The 23,936-nt window shown below is 45.5% G+C and overlaps 1 protein-coding gene across 1 annotated transcript in view; it reads left to right on the top strand.

The window, feature by feature from the left end:
- Positions 1–22,883, top strand: part of CAPN13 (calpain 13) — a 44,401-nt gene extending 21,518 nt beyond the window's left edge. The window contains exons 8-20 of the mRNA XM_075708252.1: positions 1,273–1,347; positions 2,204–2,370; positions 3,844–3,989; positions 7,052–7,212; positions 8,793–8,829; positions 10,520–10,582; positions 11,630–11,687; positions 12,740–12,807; positions 14,506–14,574; positions 15,666–15,744; positions 18,685–18,801; positions 21,745–21,800; positions 22,857–22,883. Coding sequence (XP_075564367.1) covers positions 1,273–1,347; positions 2,204–2,370; positions 3,844–3,989; positions 7,052–7,212; positions 8,793–8,829; positions 10,520–10,582; positions 11,630–11,687; positions 12,740–12,807; positions 14,506–14,574; positions 15,666–15,744; positions 18,685–18,801; positions 21,745–21,800; positions 22,857–22,883 — 1,123 coding nt within the window. The remainder of the gene's footprint in view (positions 1–1,272; positions 1,348–2,203; positions 2,371–3,843; positions 3,990–7,051; positions 7,213–8,792; positions 8,830–10,519; positions 10,583–11,629; positions 11,688–12,739; positions 12,808–14,505; positions 14,575–15,665; positions 15,745–18,684; positions 18,802–21,744; positions 21,801–22,856) is intronic.
- The last annotated feature ends 1,053 nt before the right edge of the window (positions 22,884–23,936 follow it).

The following is a 23,936-nucleotide window of genomic DNA, read 5'->3' as shown; positions in this document are numbered from 1 at the left end:
GGGGCAGTGATCACTGCTCAGGAACTGGCTGGGTATCCATCAGCAGGTGGTGAGCAATTGCATTGTGCATCACTTATTTTGTATATTATTATTATTATTACTACTTTCCCTTCCTTTTCTGTCCTATTAAACTGTCTTTATCTTAACCCATGAATTTTACTTTTTTTTTTCGATTGTCTGCCCCATCCCACTGCGGAGGGGGAGAGTGAGTGAACGGCTGTGTGGTGTTTAGCTGCCTGCCGGGTTAAACCACAACACCTTCCCATGAGCCTGAATCTGGGAACAGGACGGTTAGCAGAGGCCATGAGATAGGGCAGTATTTTTATACAGTATTGAACACAGAGAGACAAAAAGGGTCCTTGGTTATTGCAAAGGCAGAGTGCTGCTAGATGGCTTGAACTGATCTTTTGGATCCTGCATGCAGCTTTAGAGATGCAAGGACCACTTTGCTGCTGTGTGCATAAGCTAGCTTCTCTTTCCTCAGGAAAGGAATGATACAGAGGAAGACTGCAAGAGTGTTTTGGAAATAAATAGATGTTAGTTTTCCTGGTGGGATTACATCAGTATTTTCCTGACTGGAGAGATATTCAGGTGTCACTCTTATGTGATTTAATAGCATCCTACCTCTCCCTGTTGCTAGGAGCACTCATAACTTCTCTGCTGAGAAAAGTCAGGCTAGCATGTTTCATCTGGATGGGTTGGCGGGTGGTGCAGACATGTTTAAGGCTGGGATAATAGCTATCTGCTCAGACAGCATCCTCCCATCTTTTGGAAGGGTGAACTATAATCGTAACTGTAATTGAAATGTCAGTAGAGCGCGTTCACAGGTAAGCTGCATAAATCAATAAATTATTGATTCATGCTCTGTTTATTTGTCTTACACTCTGCAGAAAGCACAATTATCACTTAATTATAAACATGCCGCTTGAAAACAACACATTTGAGTGGCTAATGTGCCCTCTACACGTCAATGTAATATCAGCACTTCAGAGTTCTATGCCTTGGTACCTCGCTAACCTCTCCAGGTGACCAGGGCTTGGAGGGCAGAGGCAGGATTCCCCAGGGTGGGGAATCAGGTAGGCACAGCAAAGGCGCAGAGCTCTGTTTGCTGGCCTTGGCTATGAAGGTGTCGAGCACAGTCCTATTCCCGACATGCAGTTTGCTCACCCTCCTGATCCCTCATGACTTGATGGGCTGGTTAGAGGAATGGGCTGGCCAGAGAAATGGATAATTGTGCCTCACATCTGCTTGTTGATTTGTTCCTGTTTGCAGCTCTCCTCAGTGGGACCATGTTGAGCCTCGATTCAGAGAAGCCCTGCTCAGAAATAAGAATGATGGAGAATTCTGGTATTTCCCTATCAATCCTTCTGTCTATCAGGTTTTCTGTTCATGTTCATTAAGAAAAAAGAGTAATTTAGGCAGTTCTCTGCTCTTAGTGATGGCTCAAGGTACCCTGTGTTAGCTGTGTGCAAACAGCAAATTGGAGGTTGTCCTGACCCCATGGTTTCAGAGGAAACAAGACCTGGAGAAGTGGAGCTGGCCAAGATTAAGTAACAAGCTGGTGAAAAAATGAAAAGTGGGAAAAGTAAAAATCCAGCTCCCTGAGACCTAGTCATTTTGTCACACTGCCCTTCCCCATAAAGCGCCTAGCTTGAACCTAGGGGGGTTCAGGTGAGCAGACAGATGGCTCAGCAGGTCATAGAGCTTGTGCACTTGACTGCTCTGCAGGTGCTTGTGGTTTTTCACTGCCTCTGGTTGCTCTCAGATCCAGTTTAGCCATTTGTGAGCTATCCTTTGGAAAAGTTATTATTATTCAGGAAGTGCACACTTGCCCTGTGAGGCTCTGAGGAAAGCAGGGGAACAGCAGGCTGGTCTGAGTTAGACACTGCAGTCTTGAGCAAAGCATGAGTGTGGGGCAGGACACTGTGGAGGGACGAAGCAAGGTGCAGTGGCAGAGATGTGCTGGAGGTAGCAGGGCTCCACCAAGGTACTACTGAACATGCCCTGTAGTTTCCCTGGGGTTTTAGGTGCAGTTAGGGCAGCCCAAATGCACTGAGAGCTGACCTCTTCTGCAAGGTATCAGCCAGCTCAGCTACAGCCTGCAGTGCTCTCTGTAATCCCCTTTTAAAGACAACAGGGGGTGAACATGAGTACCTGACTGGTGTCTCAAACTGAAAGGTGAGATTTTTCTCCTTCTCTGCAGGATGTCCTGTGAAAACTTCAAGGAGCAGTTTTCATGGCTGTGTATATGTAATAGCACCCCAACGTTTCTGGACTTTGGAGATCAGCACTGCACAACGTGGTCCGTGGACAGGCACATCAACCTGTGGAGTCCAGTCCTTGCCACAGACAGGAACAAGTGTTCTCCAGGTAATAAACACTCACTGCAGTCTCCCAGTCCTCTCCTCCTCTCCACTGGTGCTTACAGTGAAACATTCACTCTGAGCACCAAATTGCAGAAATATTGATTGCCAGTTGTTAATGCCTGCCCTTTCGCATTACAGCATCTATCAGCTAAAGAGGCAGAAACAAAACAGCAGCATTGGCTGCTGAGTTAAAACAGGGGACCTGTGATTTAGAAACCCTACACTCTTTCAATCAAAATGTGCTTGTCTATCTTCTTTCAGCCAGTTGCAGTATGTGTTACTGGGGACCTCATCAGAAAGTCTGGTCTGGCAAATATGTGGCTGGTTTTACAGAGCGAGAAATACTCTGAAATTAAATGGATACGAAATGAAAGAATTGTGCTCTATTTTCGAAGGTAGAAAGGCCTTTGAGCCGCTAAGACCATTGGTTTTACTGCCTGTGCAAGGACTCTTCTGGCATTGCGAGCTCCGATTATTAGTAGTATTTTTTACCTTACCTTACCTTACCTTACCTTACTTTTCTACAGCCGCATCACTATTTGGGCTCTGTGTTTTTAATCTAAGATGGTAGCATGTGGTCAATGAAGGAGCTTCTTTCTTCTGCAACGCTGATCCCTGACTTAGCAGCAAACAGGTTTCAGCTTACAGGTTTCAGCCTCCTCCTCATAACCTTGATCACCATGTCTCAAGGGGTGATAATAAAGCAATGCCTGTGCTGCTGCCCACCACGGGCACTAGACTGTGAGGACGTGCAGGGACTGAACTGAGAGTGTGTCGGCAGAGCCATTTTCTTTGGAGCTGTGTTTCGCCACCAGCCCTCTAGTAGAGTTTCTGTCCAGGTGCAATCTTGGGCTAAATTTCAGCTTTTGAGGCCACCCAACACAGCTACATGGCTTAAAGTCTAGACTGATTTAAGCAGATGCTACCATCTCAATCCTTTTTCCCCAGTTTGGGCATTTTTCTGCTTTCTTATCAGGGGTGCTTCCTGTTAACCAAAGCCTTGGCCAAGAAGCCTTTTCCTTCTGGTGCTCAATACTCTGTCTTGTCCATCACAAAGACTAACAGGAAGGAAGGGGAGGATAGCTTTGGACCATTTTGTCTTTTTCTTTTATGTGTTTATGGTCTCCAAGCCACAGTCCTTCTCAGCTCAGCCACTGGGTCAAGCACATGATTGAGAATCACTGCTTTTTTGCCTCAGGGAAAGTGAGCCATGTAGGTGAAGAAGTAGTGGGGTTGAGAAATCTGCATGACTTTTATGTCTTTGCCAGAGATTTCTAGAATGATTAATGGGCAACTAGTCTTACTCCAGATGCCTCAATTCCTACTGGCAATGGAGAGACTACAGTGCTCTGTTGTATTGGAAGCATCTTGGAGCAGTAACTACCTGTTCCTCTGGGTCCATATAAGCAAGATCCTACACAATAGGCTACTACTGGGACATCTCTGTGGCTACTACCTATTAACACTTTCTCAGCAGGTGCAGTTTCAACGAACCCTCGTTATTTCTTCAAAGTGCCAGATTATGACCCAAAAACCTACAATGTAGTCATTTCACTCATGCAAAAACATGCTGAGCATATGCAGGATGCAAAAAACCTGACGATTGGCTTTTTGATCACCATGGTAAGCACAATCCGATATTGCGTAGGCACTGTTGTTTTCTGTGTGTCTTATTATACCTGTATGTGGAAATGAAAGACTGAATTGTCTTTTGGGCTGTAGAAGGAAAGCAGTCAGTATTTGGAGTGAACTTCTCAATGTCATCTATCTTAGAACATCACAGGAAAAGTAGAGTTAGGCAGCCTTAGTTTCCTTTATTCATGTCTTAAGAGAGGAAAGGTTGAACTTTCAGTTCTGTAACATCCCCAAATAGCCCTGGGAAACCCAGGGGGTCCATAGGTTACAAGAGATGCCAGGTCAATATCCTCTGTGCCCAGCAGCACTGGTGATATGCCTTGCTGGCCCAGCGCAAGGCATGACAGCCAGCACTAACCACAGCACTTGAGCAGTACTCCAGGTCTAGTAGGGAACAGAATGGCCTCTTGTTCCCCAAAATGGGCCTGTCTTATACATCTCCCCTTTTCTATCACAGAAATGCCATGTAAAAATCCATTTGCAAAATATATGGAAGGCTTTGCTTGAGACCAGTGCAGAGACATTTCAGCCAGATACCTGGGACCTCCATCACAATTTTCCTGTGGTAGGGTTTTTTTGGGTTTGTTTTGGTTTGGCTTTTTTTTTGGTGACTGTCCAGGGAGGTGCCATTTCAAAGGCAGTTATTATCAGAGCATTACCAGGCTTACTGAAAGCACAATTGCTAGTGCGGATGGATGCTAGCCTTTTCCAAAGTGTTTTTGTTGTAGGCTGAGGAGGGTAGGAGGAGGTTGTTCTTAACCTGAAGAACAAAAGGAAGCAGAGATTGGTATGACCCTAACTTTACATTCTCCTGATCACTGGAGAGGCTTGCTCTAGTCCCAGACTTTGAATAATTTATGCCGTAAGTCTAACAGCTCCTCATAAAGGAGGAACATGGCTTTGTAGCTCATAAAAACCAGTGTCTGAGAAATAAAAGATGTAATGAAAAGAGCATCCCTCCAGCAAGTGGAACTCACTATCCCTATGCAAAGAGATCCTCTGCCTGGTGCAGATATCAGCCCTGCAGTGCTCCGTGGGGCCAGCTGTGCCACTTGGAAGGAGCTGCTGCTCCTGGTAAATGGGGAACTTGCTCCTTTCAGCATCCTCATCAGCTGTCCCAGCTCTTGCATGATGTATGCCCACCTTGATTAGTTACCCATTTTGACAGAAAGGACCCTCACTGGGAGGTGATGGCATAGGTCTTGGGTCCCTTGAAAAGAAGTTGTTCAGGAAGTAGACTAGAGGACAGATTTGCTCTATTCTTGCTTTCTATTTAAAATTTCTTTCTTCCCCTCCATTTGATGCTCAGGTGTCTTCATTTAGTTTTTCTCTCTCTTGGTATATTCTCAAGGATGGATGAAATTCAATGAGACATGGCCTCTGTGGGCTGTCAATCTATGGCTCACCTCAGGCTCAGTTTGGGCTTGTGATCCCAGATGACCTCCTGTGAGGGAGCTGAAGGGCAAGGCCAGAACAGGCCGTCACTAGGGGCACCGGATTACTGTGGAGCACCTGGTCAGTGAGGGAAAGAGGACTATCATGGTGCTCTGTCATGCCATAGCTTTTAGTAATGTAATGTTGTTGGTACAAATCCACACAGCAGATTATACAGAAAATATCCCCCCATGGTCACAGCCTAAGTATTTTAACATGAAAGCTGGTCTACCAGCTGCTTGCAGCCAGCCTAGAGTCCTGCCCTGGTAGCAGCAAAAGCCAAGTCCAGGAGCTAAAACCAGGGTAGGTGTACAGCACTATTCCCTTGGTTTATTTCCCAGCATCCAGCCTCAGTGCTTCAGGGCAATCAGAGCTGGCATCTTTGCATAAAAGTTTACAAGGGGTTTCTTTGTGCAGGGAGAGTGCAATTGCTAAGATTCATGTGGCCTCACTCTTCCTCCCTCAACCGCTTTCACTGCCATTATTCATTAGCAGCATCGTTCATTGTTCAGTACCTTTTGAGATGCGTCAAATTGTTGCTGTGAAGTAAAAAGGGTATTATCCCTTGGCAGGATGAGAGGGGAATGCAGTGCAGGCAAGGATGCAAACCAGAATGGACATATCTGATAGCTCTAGGAAGCCTTTGATTAAATGTAGACATGGAGCACTAATACATGGCTGTGAGGGAAGTTTAATGTTGTGTGATAGAGCTGAGCAATGTATAGAGGCTGATTCTTATCTCACACTGGTTTTGACTCCATTGAGATATTAATCTGCTTCTCTTTTTACCAGAAGGAATATGGAATGAGACCCAAAAGTAAAAAAAGGATTACATCATTTATTTCTTTGCAGCACTGCCCGTTTCTGTCTGCTGAAGGTCTGACCCATAATACTTGGCAGTCTACATACCTCCCAGCTGTCTGTAACAGTAGTCATCTTTTTTTTTTCCTCCCAAAATAGCAGTTTTATGTTATTTTCTCCTAAAGGCATGGCTCATAAATAACTCTGCCACGCTGTATAACCATTCTAAATGGAATTTATACACGCTGATGTATTTTGGGGAATATGTTTAGTAAGGGGTTTTTATTATGCTATCTTTACATGTCATCATAGTAATAGCTGTTGCATTATGTTTGTTTCATCTCAGCAAAAATACTGGAATAACAGAAGAAAGATCAGAATGTTCTATTTTCTTGTGACACTTGCTGGAAGGTTTGAGTTGTGATTCTTGAAGCATTGTCATCTGGATGCTTAGTGAGCTCTCTGACCGCTCTGAGTCATGCTAGATCCCAGGGAAGTTTTAGTAAGAGTATTCATCCTTGATTCCTTCATGAACGCCAGTCTGCTTAATGTTAATTGAAGTTCTGTTCAAATCCACTTACATACATTTTGCCTTCTGTTTCTTTCAGTTCTTCCACCCTTGTGCATTTTTAATGTGTCCTTGAACAAAGTCTGTCACCTGGATGGGCTTTTCATGTCACTGGGGATGTTAAGCCATGTTAGATGCAGTGTATATTTAGAGAGCTGTGGGAATGTAAGACTGCTGTGGGTGCACTTGCTGATTTACTTTGGTTCCTGACATAGAGGGGAGCTAGCCAGCTGTATTTTTCTTTCAGCGGAACTCCGAAGTTCTGAAAAAAATTTTTTCCCTGACTCGAGACGTGACCAAATACTTTACCTTGAGCCCAGGAACTTATGCTGTTGTTCCTGCTACAACAGACAACCAAGAATTTGAATTTCTCTTACGAATTTTCATGAAGAATGAAGACTACAATGAGTAAGACGATGAGTACTCCTTATAGGCCGAAGACTTACAGTGTCCCAGGATTTAACAATTTAATGTCAAGATAACTAATGTGGCAATTTGATTTTAATGTACTATAGAAGCGTGTTGGGAAGACACAGCCAAGTGTTAAGCGCCATGTTGAGGAGGATCAGACATATAGTCAGATGCATAGGGATGGCCACTGCAGAACAGGGCAATAGCTCATCTGCAGCCACCAGACTTTGGTACAAAGAGCCACACAAGCGAGCAATAATTGTGAGATATGGCCTGCCAGACTGTGGGAAATTTCTCTTTAGTGAAAGGAGGACTGAGAGCTTTTTTCCTTAACAGCTGTTATATAGTTTCTTATGCTGTGTTGGATGCCAGACAGATCAGGTCCCATCCTGCTCAGAGTGGGACTTAGAGAAGCAAAGAGCAATGAACAGCCTTGATCCTTTCACCCACCCATCTCATAGACAGGCTGATAGGGCTCCCTGTGGGTATGGGTGGGGCCTTGAAGATAAGTTTAGTGGAAAAATGGTGTCTTAGTTCATGCAGAGACAGCTGTTATCACATTTTCATACAAATATCTGGGTGTGCTTTATGTATAGAGCCAGGCTCAGCATTCAGCCTTACCAAATGACCTTCAAGCTTCAGATGTGCAGTGGCTTTCCTTCAGTAAGCTTTATAGTGGAAGTGATTGCAGCTCTTACCTCATAGGCCCATATCTTAATAATGAGATTGCTTTCTGGGCTTTGGCCCCTGGCAAAAATAGCCCAGAACTGACTAAGGCAGCTCCTTAGTTATAGAAAACAAATAGGAAAAGTCTGTGCTTTGGGCTGGACTGCCTTCAGCATGATGAGTCACACACAAGACAGCTCAGCCTTGGGAGGTTGGTCTTTCCAGGAGAGCCTGTGACCCTTACACACCTTCCTGAGCTAGGCCAAGCGTGGGGTTCCCCTTCCTGTGGGTCTCTGCACCTATATAATAGCGCAGATGCTATAAAAATAGCATCTGGCTTGCCTAATTTGTTTACAAAAAGCAAAACTCAGGTATTGAATGTTGCTACTTCAAGTACTGAATGTTGCCACTGAGTCTCAGAAGGAATGGTGACCCCGGCTCAATTTTAGGCAGTCTGCAGACGTTTAAAATATGTTGCCTTTTAATAGCCCAGATGCTATTTTTATTCCTGGCTATTAAACTAGGCAAAGAGAAAGTAGGTGAAAATTTTACATGGCTCGAGGCAGGGCAGCCTTGTCTTCTGTGTGGTGAGGTTAGTCCTGGCATACTCAGAGTGAGAAGGGTTACCCTTTCTCTGCTGCTGGTGCCAGCAGGGCTGGCTCAAAGAAGGCAGTGGCCCCAGAGCAGCCAGAGACTGAGACCTGCTCATGTCTGCTTGCACAGAGGGACCTGGGACTGGTGCAACAGTCTTGACTGAACTGGGACAGGCTGGGAGGTGTGAGTGCTGGGCATCCTGTGGGGCCACGGCTAGGCAAGTGCTCCTGTTGGTGCCTGCCTTCTGCCACATCTGCACATCAATGCTCTGAAAAGGCCTGTTCTCTCCCAGTTTGACTTTTGTAACTCTTTTCTAGGAACTCAAACTACCCACCCAGCCCATTGTTGCCAATGGTAAGAGTCTGTGAAAACTGATGTACATACTGGTGGTGGTGAATGGTTCCCAAGGAGCTGACTATTCAGTAGCCACCTCTACTGACACCTCTTATTCCTTCCCTACATACCAGCCACCACTATTCTCTCCTTTCACCACCCAGTACCTGCCCCAGAGTTTGACTCTGGCACCCTGCAACCTTGCTGGGAGAGCAGGTGGCCAGCCTGGTGTACCTCTATGGAGAGACGGAAGTGACAACAAAGCCCTTCCTCTTCACATGTCTCTTTCAGAGCCTGATTTTTGATGGAAACAAATCTCATACAGTCCCTCTGTCAGCCTCTCCATCTGTCCTTTTCACCTTGCCACCTTTAACACTTTGACTAACCAAATATAGCAGGGGGAAGAGCATTTCAAAGACATTAAATTCCTTCAATGTCTGTAAAAGGGGTATGTATCTAAGGAAGAGAGAGGGGGAAACTCTGACAAAAAGGTCACAGCTTGAGTTTGACCTCTTTTAAAAAGACCTCACACCTGAGAGCAAGGACATACGTGCTATCCCCATGGGACTGGCTTCATTTAAGTGCTTGAACCCTGTAAAGCACAGGATTCCACAGAGGTGAGGCCCAAACCAGATTTCTTCTGATTTTCATCATGATATCTTCACAGACGTAAGGGAAATTACACTTCAAAACTGGTTGTGCCTCTAGTTCAACCCACATTTCAGCCTGTCTAGCCCAGCTACCATTTCTTGATGGACTTCCTCACTGTGAACTGTGCACATTGCCAGAGCTGGTCCAGTCCATCCTGCTGTCTCACCAGTTGCTTGAAAAACCTTACCACTGAGAGGCTGTTATTTGTAGCAGTGCAAACTCAGTGCAGGTCTTTGAAGCCAAAGGTGTAAAGCTGCTTCAGGAGAACAGAAAACAGAGTTCTTTCCTTGTGATTCACTTTCCAGCCTGCAATTAAGCCCCATTAGAGGGGTAGTGTAAATGGTAGCTTATTATCTCTTTCCACTGACAAGCTGTCAGTTTACTTGGCTGTTGTCGGTAGCCAATGTTTTGACTTTGATGAATTATGGTACCCACACTTTCTGCTCTTGTTCAGGTATTTGGACTTCACTGGTGTGAATTATCTCGCACAGAGCTGAAGGCATTAGGATTTAGGCTTAGATTTTTGGGGGAAACTTTATAAAGTTAAGGATAGTTCCCCTTAGTGCCTGGTGGATATCCTCACTGAAGGGTTGAAAAAAGGCACTTAACCATTGAATTGCAACTGCTCAGGTGCAGTCAGGCCTGCCTTGGGATTGAGAAGGTACAGGAGAAAGGAAAAGTCAACACCTGCTCTATTTTCTTGGTTCACATGCCCTATGCCAGTGGCTTCAACCGAGGGCCATCAATAAGGATCAGGCTTTGTATCTCTGTAGTCATGTATTGATTTGCTGAACTCCACCCTGGACGTGTTCCGTTGTCTTCCTCAGGCCCTGAGCTGCTCCTTCCTGGTTGTACTGAGTGATAACATGCAAACTATGCTTCTTTCTTCATTGCAGTAGCTCTTTCTTGCTCCCAGCCCACCTTACTTTTGGGTTGTTAAAACTGCAGCCTGTACTGTACATTCCCTGCCCTCTATAACGTGCTGTTTGCATCTGCAGACTTCTGCCTCCAGTTGTTTTGTAACTGAATTATTTATGTGCATACTTTGTCTTTGATCCAGGATGTACCAAGACAGAACCAGGACAGCTCCTGTAAGGCTGTCTTCCTAAGATACGCTAAGCAGGTATCCTATCTAAAACATCTTGCTGAAAAATAAATAAAAAAGGCATGTGGACTTGTAAAAAGAAAAACTGATCTCTGATGTTGATACAAATCCATTTAGAAAAATGTTTTTTGGAAATGTAGCTCCATCCTCAAGTGGATACCCTGAAAACGGTATTGACTGACCTGCCAAAACCCCCAGAAAAATGGGATATTCAGCTGGGATAGATTGGCTAGCCCCATATATCAGAGGAGGATTGGAGATTTGTGGTTGTGCTGGTGATGGGCTTGCATGTGTACGTTTTGGGGGTTTTTTTGCTTTAGTTTGTTTATTTACTGAAAGCAATTAGAAAGCCTTGGGTATTCCCCCCTCTCATCAGCATCATTTTCCCTTTGCCTTCACGGCATTTGGAAAGCAGACATCACTCAGCATTTGAGTAATTGATTCCTGCTCTTTCAGAGCCAAACTCTGTGTGTTCACAGGAGATGCTTTTAGTGGTTTAATAAACTGTTATAAAGAACTCCTTGACTTAGTCAAGAGGAAAAAAAATCACTGCCAAAAGTCTTTGCACAATGGACCTCTTGCAGTTAATAGTTATATCAATGCATGAAGGTGAAAATGAACACGGGCTGCCATGCTGAATTCCCTGGGGTTGTCTCTGGAGGGAGGCAGTCAGGTTCACTGATGGGTTGGGCAGCTCAGAGGGAAGCAGGCAGCAGCACCTGTACTCCCAGCCCACTCACCCAGCTGCCTGCTGTGCCTGCCCATTGGCAACTCCCCAGCTAGGGGCTGGTGAAGTCAGCACGTGTTCCCATCGCTGCTGGAAATACCCCAGAGTGATGGGGAGTGCCTGTAACTCCCCTGCAGACTCTTGTAGGGAAGGACAAAGAGTGGCCCAGCAGCATGGAGGGCTTTGTTATGCTCCCATGGGGGTGCTGCTGCTCCTCTGATAGAGGCAGAGGTCCTTCTTGGTTGCCACAGTGTGTGAGTAAATAATTTTGGGGCAAAAGTGACACAGGAGAAAACTTTATGCTTACAGATCTCTCTTTGCATTCTATTCTGCATTAGGGCTCAGCTATTAATGCCTCGCAGCTGCAACAACTCCTTAATGAAGTGATCCTGCAAGGTAAAGCTTTTACAACCCAGCTAATGTCATTAGTGCTTCCCTATCCTTAGTCTAGTGTAAATTAGACAGAGGATTTAGTGGTGTCCTGATGGTCCTCAAAAAATCCTCAGTGTGGCTTACTGCACTATTGGATCTTGAAGAATGAGAAGTGCCTTCACCGGGGTTCCTTTGGAACAGTTTGTTTTTGGTTTTTTTTTTAAATCAAAGTAAAGTTCACATGAAGAATGTGATGCAACCCAGACCAGCTGCTAACGGATTTTTTAATGCATGGCTGTCAGCAAAGCTGTGCCTCTGTTTGACAGCCAAATTTCACCTTCCCCTCCCAGATCTGCTGTGGGATAGCCTCTGCTCTGCAGACCTACCCTGCCCCATGCTGTCCTCCTGAACGTCCCTGCAGCCCCCCTGAGCACCCTGTGCCCCACCAATTGCGGCAGGAACTCAGTCCCTGGCTGGGCTGCACCAGTGAGAGCCCCAAGGAGCTGTGCCTCCCCCTCTCTTCACTGTCACCCAATTTCTCCCAGTTCAGCCCTGGCCTGCGTCACTCCTCTGCAGAGGCCTCAAGCTGGCTTTCAGCATTTCCAGCCATCTTAACCTGCCCACCTTGAAAATAGCATGAGACAGGGGCACAGCCAGAGGGCTCAAACCAACTCAGTCATGCACAAGGCTCAAAGTGCTCCTAGGACTCGCTAATTCAGCATAAATGGCCTTTCTTGTCACCGTCATTTCCCTTATCCTTATTTCAAGAGGGAAGGCTTTCCATCAGGGCAGGTAGGTGGGCAGAGACTGTGCAGAGCAGCTACCTGTGAGCCCAAACAGGGCACCTGTCCTTGGGGAAGGGAGCAGTGGAGTTGTCTGAGACACATCAGGCTCCCTCAGTGAGCCTCAGCCTGGCATGTAGCCCTTGCTGCTGTTTGAGACCCTGAGCTGGATCTGGAGCTTGTTAGCTACATAAGCCTTCAGACTGGTGTCCTCCTTCCCTCTGAATGATGACCTGGTGCCTCTGTCACCCCCCTCACTCTCGCTGATTCCTTCTGTTTTGTCAATCCTTGCAGATGAAATGACCAGCCTGGGAGGAAGATTCAGCTTCGATTCATGCAGAGGCATTTTATCTCTGAAGGATGTATCCTTTCAGCAGAAGCAATAAACTTCCCTGGTGCTGCCCATCCTTGCCTTGAGTTATGGCTGAGCTGAGCATCCCAGTGTGAGAAGCTGCAAGTAAATGTTAGCCACAGTCCTTCATAAATAACTGTCCCAAAGTCTGTGCAGGACTTTGCCATGCATGCCCTGGCTCTGGTGTGTGTGCTGAAAGGTGAGGGTCAACTTTCTGCTACCAGCTAACTCTTTGGTCTCATTTTCACCTCTGCAGGGCCCAGGGCTTGGCCAAGCTCCATCCTTGGGCACGGCGTCCCAGGCAGAGCCCAAGGTGAGGAGGCAGCACAAAGCTCAAGCATAGGTCTGCTCTTCCATCAGGGTTGCAACCATGCTGGCCTGTGATGGCAGCTCTAGCAGCCCACTAGCACCACCAGCAAAGCTGGTGTTAGGGGGAGAAGCACAATCATCACCGAATCACAGGCACTTGCCTGGCAGACTATTCATCCTTTCCAGTGTGCCTTCCCTATTTAGATGGATCACGCAGTCTTTTTACTGTTAACAAGACAACACTGGGAATACATTGCTGGCTGTTGTAGAACAAGAGGGCTCCCTGATGAAAACATAAATTCTCCCCCGTATGTTTTCTCCCCCTTGCTTGCTCACTGTCTCTTTTCTTCCATGCTTTGAAATAACTTTGAGACATTTTCAGACCTTTACAAACTGCCATGGAATGAATAAAAATGACCAGAAGTCCCTCTCTCTTTCCAGCTTTCTGCATCTAGCCAGTGAAAGAGACCTTTCCCCCTTTCCAAAGCCCCTCATGGACTAAGTGGGTGCTGTGAATGCATGGCACGTGCAAAGAGCTGACAAAGCCACTGCTCTGCTTTAATTCAGGATGGATTTTACATTCTCTGCGCTGCATTCAACCCATGTACAGTGTGACCTATCCTGACCTGCAAAGACAGGATCAGCTTTTTTCAGTCAGGTTTCATGGCAGTGGCACTTGTCTGCTTATATTTAACTGGTGATGGGTTTTGCTTTCAGGGAGCTTTTGCCCTCCCAGCTGCATTAGGTGAGGTGTTGCGTGTCTGCCCAGGACTCCTAGGTGATGTATGGAGGGGAGCTGGTCCACTGATATAGTCGTTTGAGCATCCGTGGGAGAAGTCTGCTGACACCCATGGGCTCCTGCAGCTCATGGTAGGGAAGTGTTTTGCCTGCAGCATATGCATGGCTCAAAGGCTGCTGCTGCCTTCTGATGGCAGCTATCAGGATCAGCTCCTCGTGCTCTTGGCTCCTTCAGTGCCTGTTCCTCCAGGAGGATCCAGGCAGAGCTAATACTGTACTGCCTCATGCACAGAGGCAAGGCAGTGTGCACACCTTGCCTGGAGCGTGGGGTCATGTTCATCCACAGGGACCTCTGTGCTCGGTGGCTAAATGTCAACTGAAGTGATCACTGCAGGTTCCCTTGTGGTTAAAGGCACAATATAAATAGAAACCTTTTGTTGTTTGTGAGCACAGGTATGAGCAGCTGTACAACGTGCTAAAGAAGGTGAATTTAACTGTAAGTATAATTGAGAGCAGAAAAGCTCTTGGCTTTCTCAACACGAAGTAACAAACGGAAGAGACTGCATCTTACATCTGTCTTTATGTGAAGGCAGCATCCTCGGGAATGAAGACAGCCAGGTTTAGCTCTCATTAACTGTTCAATTCTTAACTAAATGCGCAGCTCAACTCGAATGGACAACTCACACTGCAGCAGTTCAGGAGCCTCTGGCAAAGTCTCACTAAGTACATGGTACATGGGGGTGCTGTCTCTTCTCTGCCGATACTGTACTCTTGGGCTTTTCATCAGCAGGGTGCAGATGCTCTGTGATATCAAAGCACTGGGGGGAAAAATGTTGCAGAGGTTGCTTGCTTAGTGGGTCAGATTTTGATCCTCTCATGGGAAGGTTGAGAGCTCAGGAAGCAGTAGCGTGTGTAAAGTGCTCCAAACAAGCAGACGGGGCTTTTCTAGTGCAGGGAATATTGAGGAAAAATTGGGAAATGTACGAAGGCCAATTAGGCTTAGAATTTGATGGAAATCTCTGTGTGCCACTGCTGGCAATTTTTTAAAAAGCTTTCTAACCTGAAATGAGTTCTTGAAGAAAGTCATCTGAAAAATGTCACTTCCTCATTGCTGCAGTTTGTAGTGGAAATGTGTAGGGTCCGATGAAAGTTTATCTGGGAGAAACGTCTCTGCTCTAGGATAAGTGTTAGTCTGGAAGCAGTGAGGACAGTAACTTGGTATTTAGGGTCCCACCTAAATTCAGGCAGCTTCTCTGTGTCAGGTCCTTCTCCCTCCAGTCTTGCTGCAGAATGGGAAGATATCCTGAAGCGGCAAAGTTGGGTGGGCTCTACTTTGTTTCATCCCTCTTGAGATGGTCTGAGGCCACCTAGGACACAGGGTGCCAGTTCCCCATCTAGCAGCGGTGTTCTTCCCACTGGCAGCACCTCAGGTGTGGCTTGTGGGGTTTCAAGGGTATGTTGGGAAAGATGACTCCACACCATTCTGGGACTCAGGGACTCCTGGCTTATTTCATGTGTTATAGACAACATCTTTTTGTCAGTGGAGGTGTGAACGTTCACGTTGCTGCCTGCACACATAAACCAGGGAGAGCGAGCAAAAAGGCTTCCACACACCCAAAACTGTAGGATTTCTTAGACTGTAACATACTGTCTGAGCCTTCTGGAAATGGGTCTCCCTTGTTATAGTCACCCCATCTCCTCTGTTGAACTTTCTTGCAGCCTATTTATTAAGGAGGGAAAGCACCCTACATAATTAGATGTAGTAGTAAATTTGGGGAATGCTGATATGAGCTTGAAATCTGCCTTTACTCTGTTTTTTAGGACATCTTCAGGAAGGAAGACAGAAATCATTCTGGATTTCTTGATGTGTCTGGACTGAAGAGTGCAATACAGACAGCAGGTATGACCATAGGTGCTGAGCAGCTCCCTTTCTTGTCCCTGTGGCAGCGAAGGAAAGGATGAAAAAGAGAGAGGAAAGAAAAAAGAGCTTCAGGGAGAAAGTGGTTTGGATTGCACAGAGATGCCAGTTAGATCACAGCTCTGCTCAGAGGTCTGCATTGGTTTAGGGCATTGAGACAGAAAGCTCATTTCAGGGAGAAACCCTTTGCACTGCAGCTGGGGAGCCAGCAGAGAGATGCGGAGAAGCACGGCACTGGCCAGAGCCTGCAGACTGGCTTATCTGTAGTCTCTCTAGGTCATGGACAAAACATCTAGCAGAGGAAAGGAGCAAGGAACAGTCGATGCTTGCACTTGCCCCAGTTCCTGCAGTTTCTCTTCAGGGCAGTGACTAAGTCTATAAGGGAAAGCCACAGAGACAGACATTTATTTAGTTTGCGCTGACCTCTGTTGGCTACATGAATGCTGAAACTTGCAGTGAGTGCATGGGACCCCTTCACATGAGTGAAGCATTTTAGCTGGACAATCTCTCCAGAGACTTTGTGCGTGAAATATAGCTCTGAGACAGCAATCACGCAGTAGAGAAGCTCCCATTTGGCTACCTGGAGCTTGGAGTGGTGGTGTCCCCAGGACAAGCCTCGTGCAGAAGTGCTATCCGTGGAAGCCATCAGCTCAGGGGATGTACGTGTAATATTTTGTTGCTGAGAGGTGGGCAGAGCATTAGCATCTGCCTGAGGAGTGCAGTACTAATGTGCCAAATGTCCAAGGAGAAGCTGCCAGGTCCCTTCTGTAAGAAAGTCGCTAAAGTGTAAAACTGGGAGGAAAATCATACATTGAGAAGTCCTGGCCGCCGAAACAGTGCAGCAATTTGAAGGGATAAAAAGGCAGTATTAAATGGCAAATTCAATATATTAGGCTATAAGCAGTTCTGAGTGGGGGCAGAAAAGAAAATTTTAAGCTCATTCTTGCCGCCTTCTGAGCCAGACGGCTGCATTTGAATCTGTCTTTGCATTATGATGATCCCTGTCCTGGCTTTTAAGCAGGAGGAGCAGACAGCCTCAGAAAGAGTTTGGGAGGTTGGTGCTACCTCTGGGAATGGCACTAATGTATCTAAATACATCTCCCAGCGAGCAGTTCCCTGAAGTGTTCAGTGCTTTCCCCAGCAAAACACTGAAGTGTGTGCTTAGTTTCACTGTTGTCCTAATGCTGCAAAGCATAGTAATGATGGGTCAAGTTTTCTGCCGGAGTAAAGCAGGCTAGCTGCATTAACAGCAGTGCTGCCCTGAAATGCAGGAGCATTGGCCTGCGGTATTTACAAACTCCTCACTGACAATATTATGCATCAAAATAATTAAAAAAAAAAAAATAGGGAAACATAAAGTCTGTATTTTAAAGCTTGACTAAAACCAGAGTGAGGAATCCGTCAGACAAAAGGTACGGGGAGTAACCTTACAAATAAGCAACAGCACATAACTGAAACATCTTGGGAACAGAGAAGACTGACACTTCAGTCTTGTTGATGAGGTTAATTGAGAGACATTGCCAGGTGAGAAGATTTCAGAGCAAGTATATCTCAGACTGACCATGTGAAATTGTCAGTGTTTTACTGCTGTAAGACATGATTATAGCATCTCGTAAACAGCACTGCAATGCTTGCTGGAATCTGCTCTCCAGGGAGAGCTTGATTAAATTCCCACTGCCTTCAAAAGGTTAAAAATGAGATAGGATTCATTGCTCACTACTACAGTGGTTCTTGGCAGTGGTTTAAAACCAGAATCAAAGAAGAAATTTCATTAATTAGATTTTTTTTTTAATTACTAACTTTTTCTTCTAGGAAAAAATCTAAAATTGGGTTTATCTTAATTTGAACTGTATCTCAAACCCAAATGTATTTCCCTTATTTAAATATTCAGCATTGTGTGTCTGCTTCCTGCTGGAGACCTTCTCCAACTAGGCTTATGCAACCGGCTTTTGTTGACATACAAACCCACTTCCATTGGCTGTATCTGTATACACCTGTATACAGGTGTAGAGAAATTGTTTCCTTCTTTTCTGATTATTCAACTCATTTGGCTCCATGATGAGTTCATTTAAACCTGAAAAGTTTAGAGCTGGTTGAAAAAGCAGGAAAGCTACTTCTCTTCCAGCTGAGCCACTAAAAACTAGGAGTGAGCAAACGAGACTTTTCTGAAGTCTCAGAGAATGCATTAAACTGAAGCCACCGATCCAGCTCTCTGCAGAAAATTTCTCTTTTGTTTAGCAAATCAGCTTTTAGTGCAAAATATATTTAAATAATTTCTCTTACGTAGCCAGCACATTTAGGGTAGTTTTATTTAACTAATAAAAGAATCATTCTAAAAGGCAATTTTTGTGCATTCAGTTGAATACCAATTACCAGCCAAACAGACTATGGCACAAATACTGAATAATCAGCTAATAAAAAGGAAATGCACCCTTCACCATTTTCTAATAGAAGAGAAAATGTAAAAATTAAGAATCCCAGGCATGCTATACTGCATAATAGCATGAGTGTGTGGTATCTCTCTGTTTAGCAGAAAGCACCAGTGGTATTGTAAATGCTACGCTCAGACTTTAACAGTTATGAGCCAAAGAAAATCACCCTTTTGTATAGAAAATAAGAGCTAAAAAAGCTAAGCAAGATAACACTAGATTAGTTAGCTCTATGTTTCCTGCTTGCTGACCTAAGTCACAATTCGCGTAATTGACTAAATGGACTTGGATCTTCCATCACCCTACCCTGACTATTACACACAAACCTGGGGGAAAGGCAAGCTGCCATCCAGGGATGCAGAGGAGACCCAGGATGACAGGGTGGGGGGCTGAGGGAGAGCCCCAGCTTCTTTGCAGGGTGCACAAGGCCAGCAGAGCCCGTCCATCATCCCACAGTGAGTCCCCAGTGCTGTTGTTCCTCTTCCCTCCACAGGCCTGGCCGCTAGCGAGCAGCTGCTGCTCCTGATGGCCCTGCGGTACGGCGATGCTGCCAGGAGAATCGGCTTCTCTGACTTTGTGTACTGCATGCTGCGCCTTGAAACCATGACCTGTGAGTCTCGGCGCCTGGGGTTGGGCAGGGGATGTGGCAGCAGGGTCCTTCCCAGGGGAGATTGCAAAGACAGACTGAGGGCAGTGGCAGGAGGCAAGGGACACGCTGCTAGACATGATAATACATGCCTAACAGCATAGCTTGGAAATAACAAACTTGCCTGAAGCCCAGGGATGGTCCAGGCATCCCTTTGGGCAGTCTGTTTGCCAGAACCTATTTGCCTCCTGCCCACAGGAGCAGCTGGCTGGTAGAGAGCGGTTTAGTGCTGGGAGAAAGTAGCAGCTGGGAATACAGTGATGCCTTTGCTGAAAGGAGCCAGAAAGAAGGTTGGCCCCCAGTTTCCCATCAGAGCTCATCAGAGCGCCTGTGGGCTGCAGCGGCAGCACACTGCCCTGTGTTTTTCCCTGCTGAGGAGCGATGGTAATGTATATCCAGAGCTTCTTCAGCTGCCAATCCTTTTTTGCTGCATGAATTTAGCTTGCCCTCTGCAGGCTTGTCCTTACAGCCCCTATGCACAAAGTCTCATTTTCTAAAAACAAGATGTGTTCTTGTGCTAGTGCCCTTCCACACAAGCTTGAGCATCCTGGTCCACAGCAGAGCTTCCTCCAGGGTGGTGTGGAGCATTGCCAGCACCACCGAGGGGAGACTGCATGCATTCATGACCAGTGAAGAGGAGAGGCAACTCATCTCAAGTGGAAGGCTTTCTCTTTTGATTAAGATTTGGAGAAGTCTGAACCACAGCAAGGGAGGCACTTTTTTTTTTTTTTGACTGGACAGATGTTCCCACCAACTTCCATGAAGTTCTCTCAGTTTTTTGTTAAGGAGGAGGTCTGAGATCCTTCTCAGTGGATAAACAAACCCGTGCCTTGTGTTGTGTCCAGCTATTGTCTGGCAGTTGCAAGGAGGGATTGTCTGTAAACAAGCCTTTGCCTGAAAGTAAATGGAATTCTTTTTTATTTTACAAAAGCCTAATTTTTGCTGTTATAAGTATTTTGACTTGAAATACTGGTAGTTAAACAGACCCAGCAATTGTGACCCATGTGCTAGAACATTGCTGCAGCAGTTTAGTTCATCTTTGGAATGAGCTAGGTTTCAACAGCGCATGGAAATGAGTGTTCGTTTTTTGCCCATGTGATTTTACCACTGATGTTTTATGGGCCAGTAGTGGTCAGCAGATCCACCTGGATGACACTGCCTAAAATCCCATTTCAAGGGAGTACAGCAGAAGCAGCTCAGAAAGTCAGAGTGTGTCCTGATTTTAATGCTTTTGTTGAAAAACAGACATCCTGTAAACACCCATTTTTTGTTATTTTACATGTTATTTGCAGTAGATGAAAATTCTTATGCCTAAATTAGGACCATGGCATTTTTTTTTTTCATCTTAAAAAAGATTCTCTTACATTTTCAGTGCTGGTGTAAAGACCGCTCCTTTACATCCATGTAGAAAGGAGCCTCTAAGAGTTTCATTGCTGTCTGTAATGAGTATCTTAAAATGCTCTCAAGTCTTTCAGTTATCACTTTACAGAGGTTTTAATGTGGAATACATTTCTAAAGCTTTTCAAATTATTGTGAACAAGATTTTTACAGGAGAGGAGAAGGGTGCCAAGTGGGAGTAAAAGTAGTCCACCTTTATGATGATGTGAATGCAACAGGGAAGATAAAATCTGTCCCATTAAATGATTACTCATCCTTTCAACATAGCCAGAGATGAGACCCAAACCAAAAGCAGCAGCTTCTTTGCAAACTCTATTTAACTGGAGTTAATGAAGCAGTAAAGGGGCGCTTATCTCTGCCCAGAGGAGGTAACTTCAGCGCTGCCCTTTGCTGCTAGAAGGACTGCTGGGTGCAAGCCCAGCCCTGCAACCTTGTCAAGGGTGTGGGTGCAACACGGGGATTTCCTTGTTCTATGCCTTTCTTCAGAGCACTATAAGCTGGATGTACTTCATCATATTAGCTTTCCTCCCGGCCTTCTCCCTGCTCCGGATCATATAGGTAGCTCTGGCTGCCTCCTAAGGGGCTGATGAGCAATGCAGCCTTGTGCCCTGTTCCTACGCTCTCCCAGCAGCCTTGCACTTTTGTCTAAAGCTGGGCAGGTTTCAAAACGTTCATGATCTTATAATGCCTTTTCCATTCAGTCTGGGGAACAGGCTCCTGGAGAAATCTGTCATTCAAGGATAGACAGACTTAAATTTGTTTCAACTTTTTATTACTGTTTATAACAGCACATTTCTAGGAGAAAAGTAATTTCAAAGTAAATAAAAAGAACCCAAAATACTGTGTTTTGACTTTATCCAAACACTTGGGTTTGAACATTTCTCCTAGACAAACTGCAATATAAATGTGCACATAGAATATCAATATTTGAATGGATTTAAATTTTCTGATGGCAAAGTGTTCCATCAGAAAACTTTCAGCAATGTTAATTTCAAACTCTAGCTGAATAACAGCAGCATCTGCATTTATATTCCCTGGAAAAAGCTTGCAAGGCATACTAATGACTTCAAGAGAATCACTTTCTTTAGGGCACACTGTGATCACTCATTGCCAGGGAGGATGGAAAAGGACCAACAGAAAGTTTCCCTGTGGGAAGATGTGTTTCATTAGTTCACGGTTCTCCTGTCAGTCTTCAGGCGGGAGCTGCTATTGAAGCAAATTATGAGAGTAGATGAAAGCAGTCACATTGAGCACTCCCTGTCCCTACACTTCTGCCAAATTCTGGCCCTGCAATTGGGACGCCTTCGCAGGCTGTGATCCAAGGGACAAGGCTGAAGGGGTACCCAGCACAGAAATGAGATGTGGCTAGACAGGACAGTGTGTGTGGACACCTGAGCCAGGCAGAGCACAGGGATCACAGCTCTGCTCCTCAGCTGCAACAGCCTTATGTCTGCGTTGCAGTCTTGCTTCCTCCTCATGAAATAACAGTTTTCTTTGTTCTACCCCTAGATGCATTGCAAAACTTAGCAGAAGGCAGATCACAAATTTCAATGACGACAGTGGAGGTGAGGATGCTCCTTCTTTCCCTTCTCTCCAGGTCCAAAGTGGGACCGCTGAGTAGGTTAGCAGGAGGGCGAAGTTAAAGATGATGTGTGATGTATATTGCATCTGACACTGACAGCAGTGAGGGGTTTGCCTGGCTGGATGTGTGTAATGGGCAGCCAGGAGGTATTTCCCTGGGGTTCCCTAGCCCCAGTCATGCAGCCTCACTAGGGTGAGCACAGCTCAGTGGTGGCCATCCACGTCCAAAGCACAGTCTTCCCTTACTGACGCCAGCCTGTCTTTGCTGTAAACGTTGCTCAAAGTGACTTTGAGGAAGTGACAAAAAAAAAAAAAAAAAATCCATGCTCTCATTTCTTACTGCCCCATCTGTTAATTCTGAATTGCAAAACATCTTGGTTTTAAGAAAGAAATAGCAGACAAATGCTTGCTGCTGCTGTTTGTCTTAAAATCACAGCCTGAAGGATAGCTAGCCGAATGGGGATACATCAGGCTTTTTATCAGCTAGTCTGAAGAAAAAATCCTGCTGTGCTCCATAGTGATATGCCTGAGTGCTGCATTTTATCAGTCTGGGGACGGTTATTTGACAATACAGTGTTTAAAAAGATTTTTTAAAAAAAAAACATTTACAGTCTTGCTGGCTCCTGTTTATACTCTGTGGTTAGTTCAGTGGCTCATAGTTCATTAAATCTTTGTTGCACCAAGAGCTGAGCAGAGATTCCAAGCAGAGGCCCTGAGCCTGTTTTACGAGGCAGTCTGTAGGATAGCTGCAGTCCCAGAGCCTGCCATCCCTTCCACTTGCAATCACGCCGGTGCCATCCTTTCCCAGCAATTGCTCCTGCTGCAGCTGCTGCAATAATTTATCATGGAAAGCAACATACGGAAGGTGTTTGTAGGTCTGAATTGTAATAAGGGAAAAAGACAGTGCCAAAACCCCTTAACTATCCTGTGCAGGACAAAAGGACCATAGTCACTGGGTCACAGCCTGAAGGTGAGACACATGTCTGAGGACTTAGCGTAACATCACTATCTAAATGCACCTTTTCTTCTCCTTTTTCCAGTGGCTGACTCTTGTCATGTACACCTAAAGAGATGTCAGAGCTCAGTGTGGCTGGTAAGAAATCTCATTAGTACTATACCTACTGAAAAGGCAGGCGTGGGTGCCCTTATAGCAGCCACAGTGAACATGAGTGGGGGGCCTTACAGAGAGCTCACCCTGGGGTTATGGTGGGTTTTGAGAGAAAGAGAAAAGGTGAGAGCTGCAGCGTGAGTGGAGCCAGAGAGGGGCTGCAAAGGGAATTGGACTTTGGGCAATTTTTTCTGTGGAATTGCTGACGGCCTTATCAGTTGCTCAGACCACCAACGGCTCAGTTAGCCACTTGCCCCCTGTTGCCACCTGAGGTAATACATTTTCAATAGATCAACTAGCAGAACTTGTCTTTTTTGTCTTCTAAGGGATGCAATTACTCCTGCATATCTTACATAGCTGGAGCAGATGTAAAGCCAAGTAGAGGGTGGGGATCTGAGGTCACTAGATCTCTTGGTCAGTCTGATTTCACATTTTTAACTGAATTATGTAATTTAGTTTACCTTTGAACAACAGTTCCTACTATGTGTTTCATTTGATGTTTGCTCCCTCCATGTCAGACCCGGAGACGGGTTTTTTTGCCCTGAAGTTTACCTGGACTTTCCATTTTTGCTACTTGGTTCTAGTGATGAACTCTGCCTTTTCCTAAAAAACTTGTCTTGTTTATATAACTATAAACCATCTCAGCCACTGTTGTTCTACTAACCCATTGGGATGCAGCTGTTTCCAGCTGCAATAGGTAAAGCATTAGTGCTGGTCCCAGACAGTTGGCACTGAGGGGAAAACAGGGAGGAAACCTAATCCTTAGGGAAAAGGTACAGTGGAGGGCCAGCAGCCTCTTGCCATTGTGTTGTGGTTGACCCCAGGAATTCACGGAGCACCCTTGGGCAACCCAGTTCAAAAACTGAGTGAAAAAAAAAAACCAGGACCTTCATTGAAATCCAGGGACTGCATCCAGATGAGCCTTCCTATAGACAGGAATTACAATAATAAATTATACATGAACAGCATCTCTGGTATCTCACATCCTCTTTCTGAAGGCAGTTGACATTGG

Source organism: Pelecanus crispus, chromosome 3 (assembly GCF_030463565.1).
Source record: "Pelecanus crispus isolate bPelCri1 chromosome 3, bPelCri1.pri, whole genome shotgun sequence".
NCBI classification, from domain to species: Eukaryota; Metazoa; Chordata; class Aves; order Pelecaniformes; family Pelecanidae; genus Pelecanus; species Pelecanus crispus.
The sequence above is the reverse complement of the archived record's forward strand: the minus strand, read 5'-3'. Positions and strand labels throughout refer to the sequence as shown.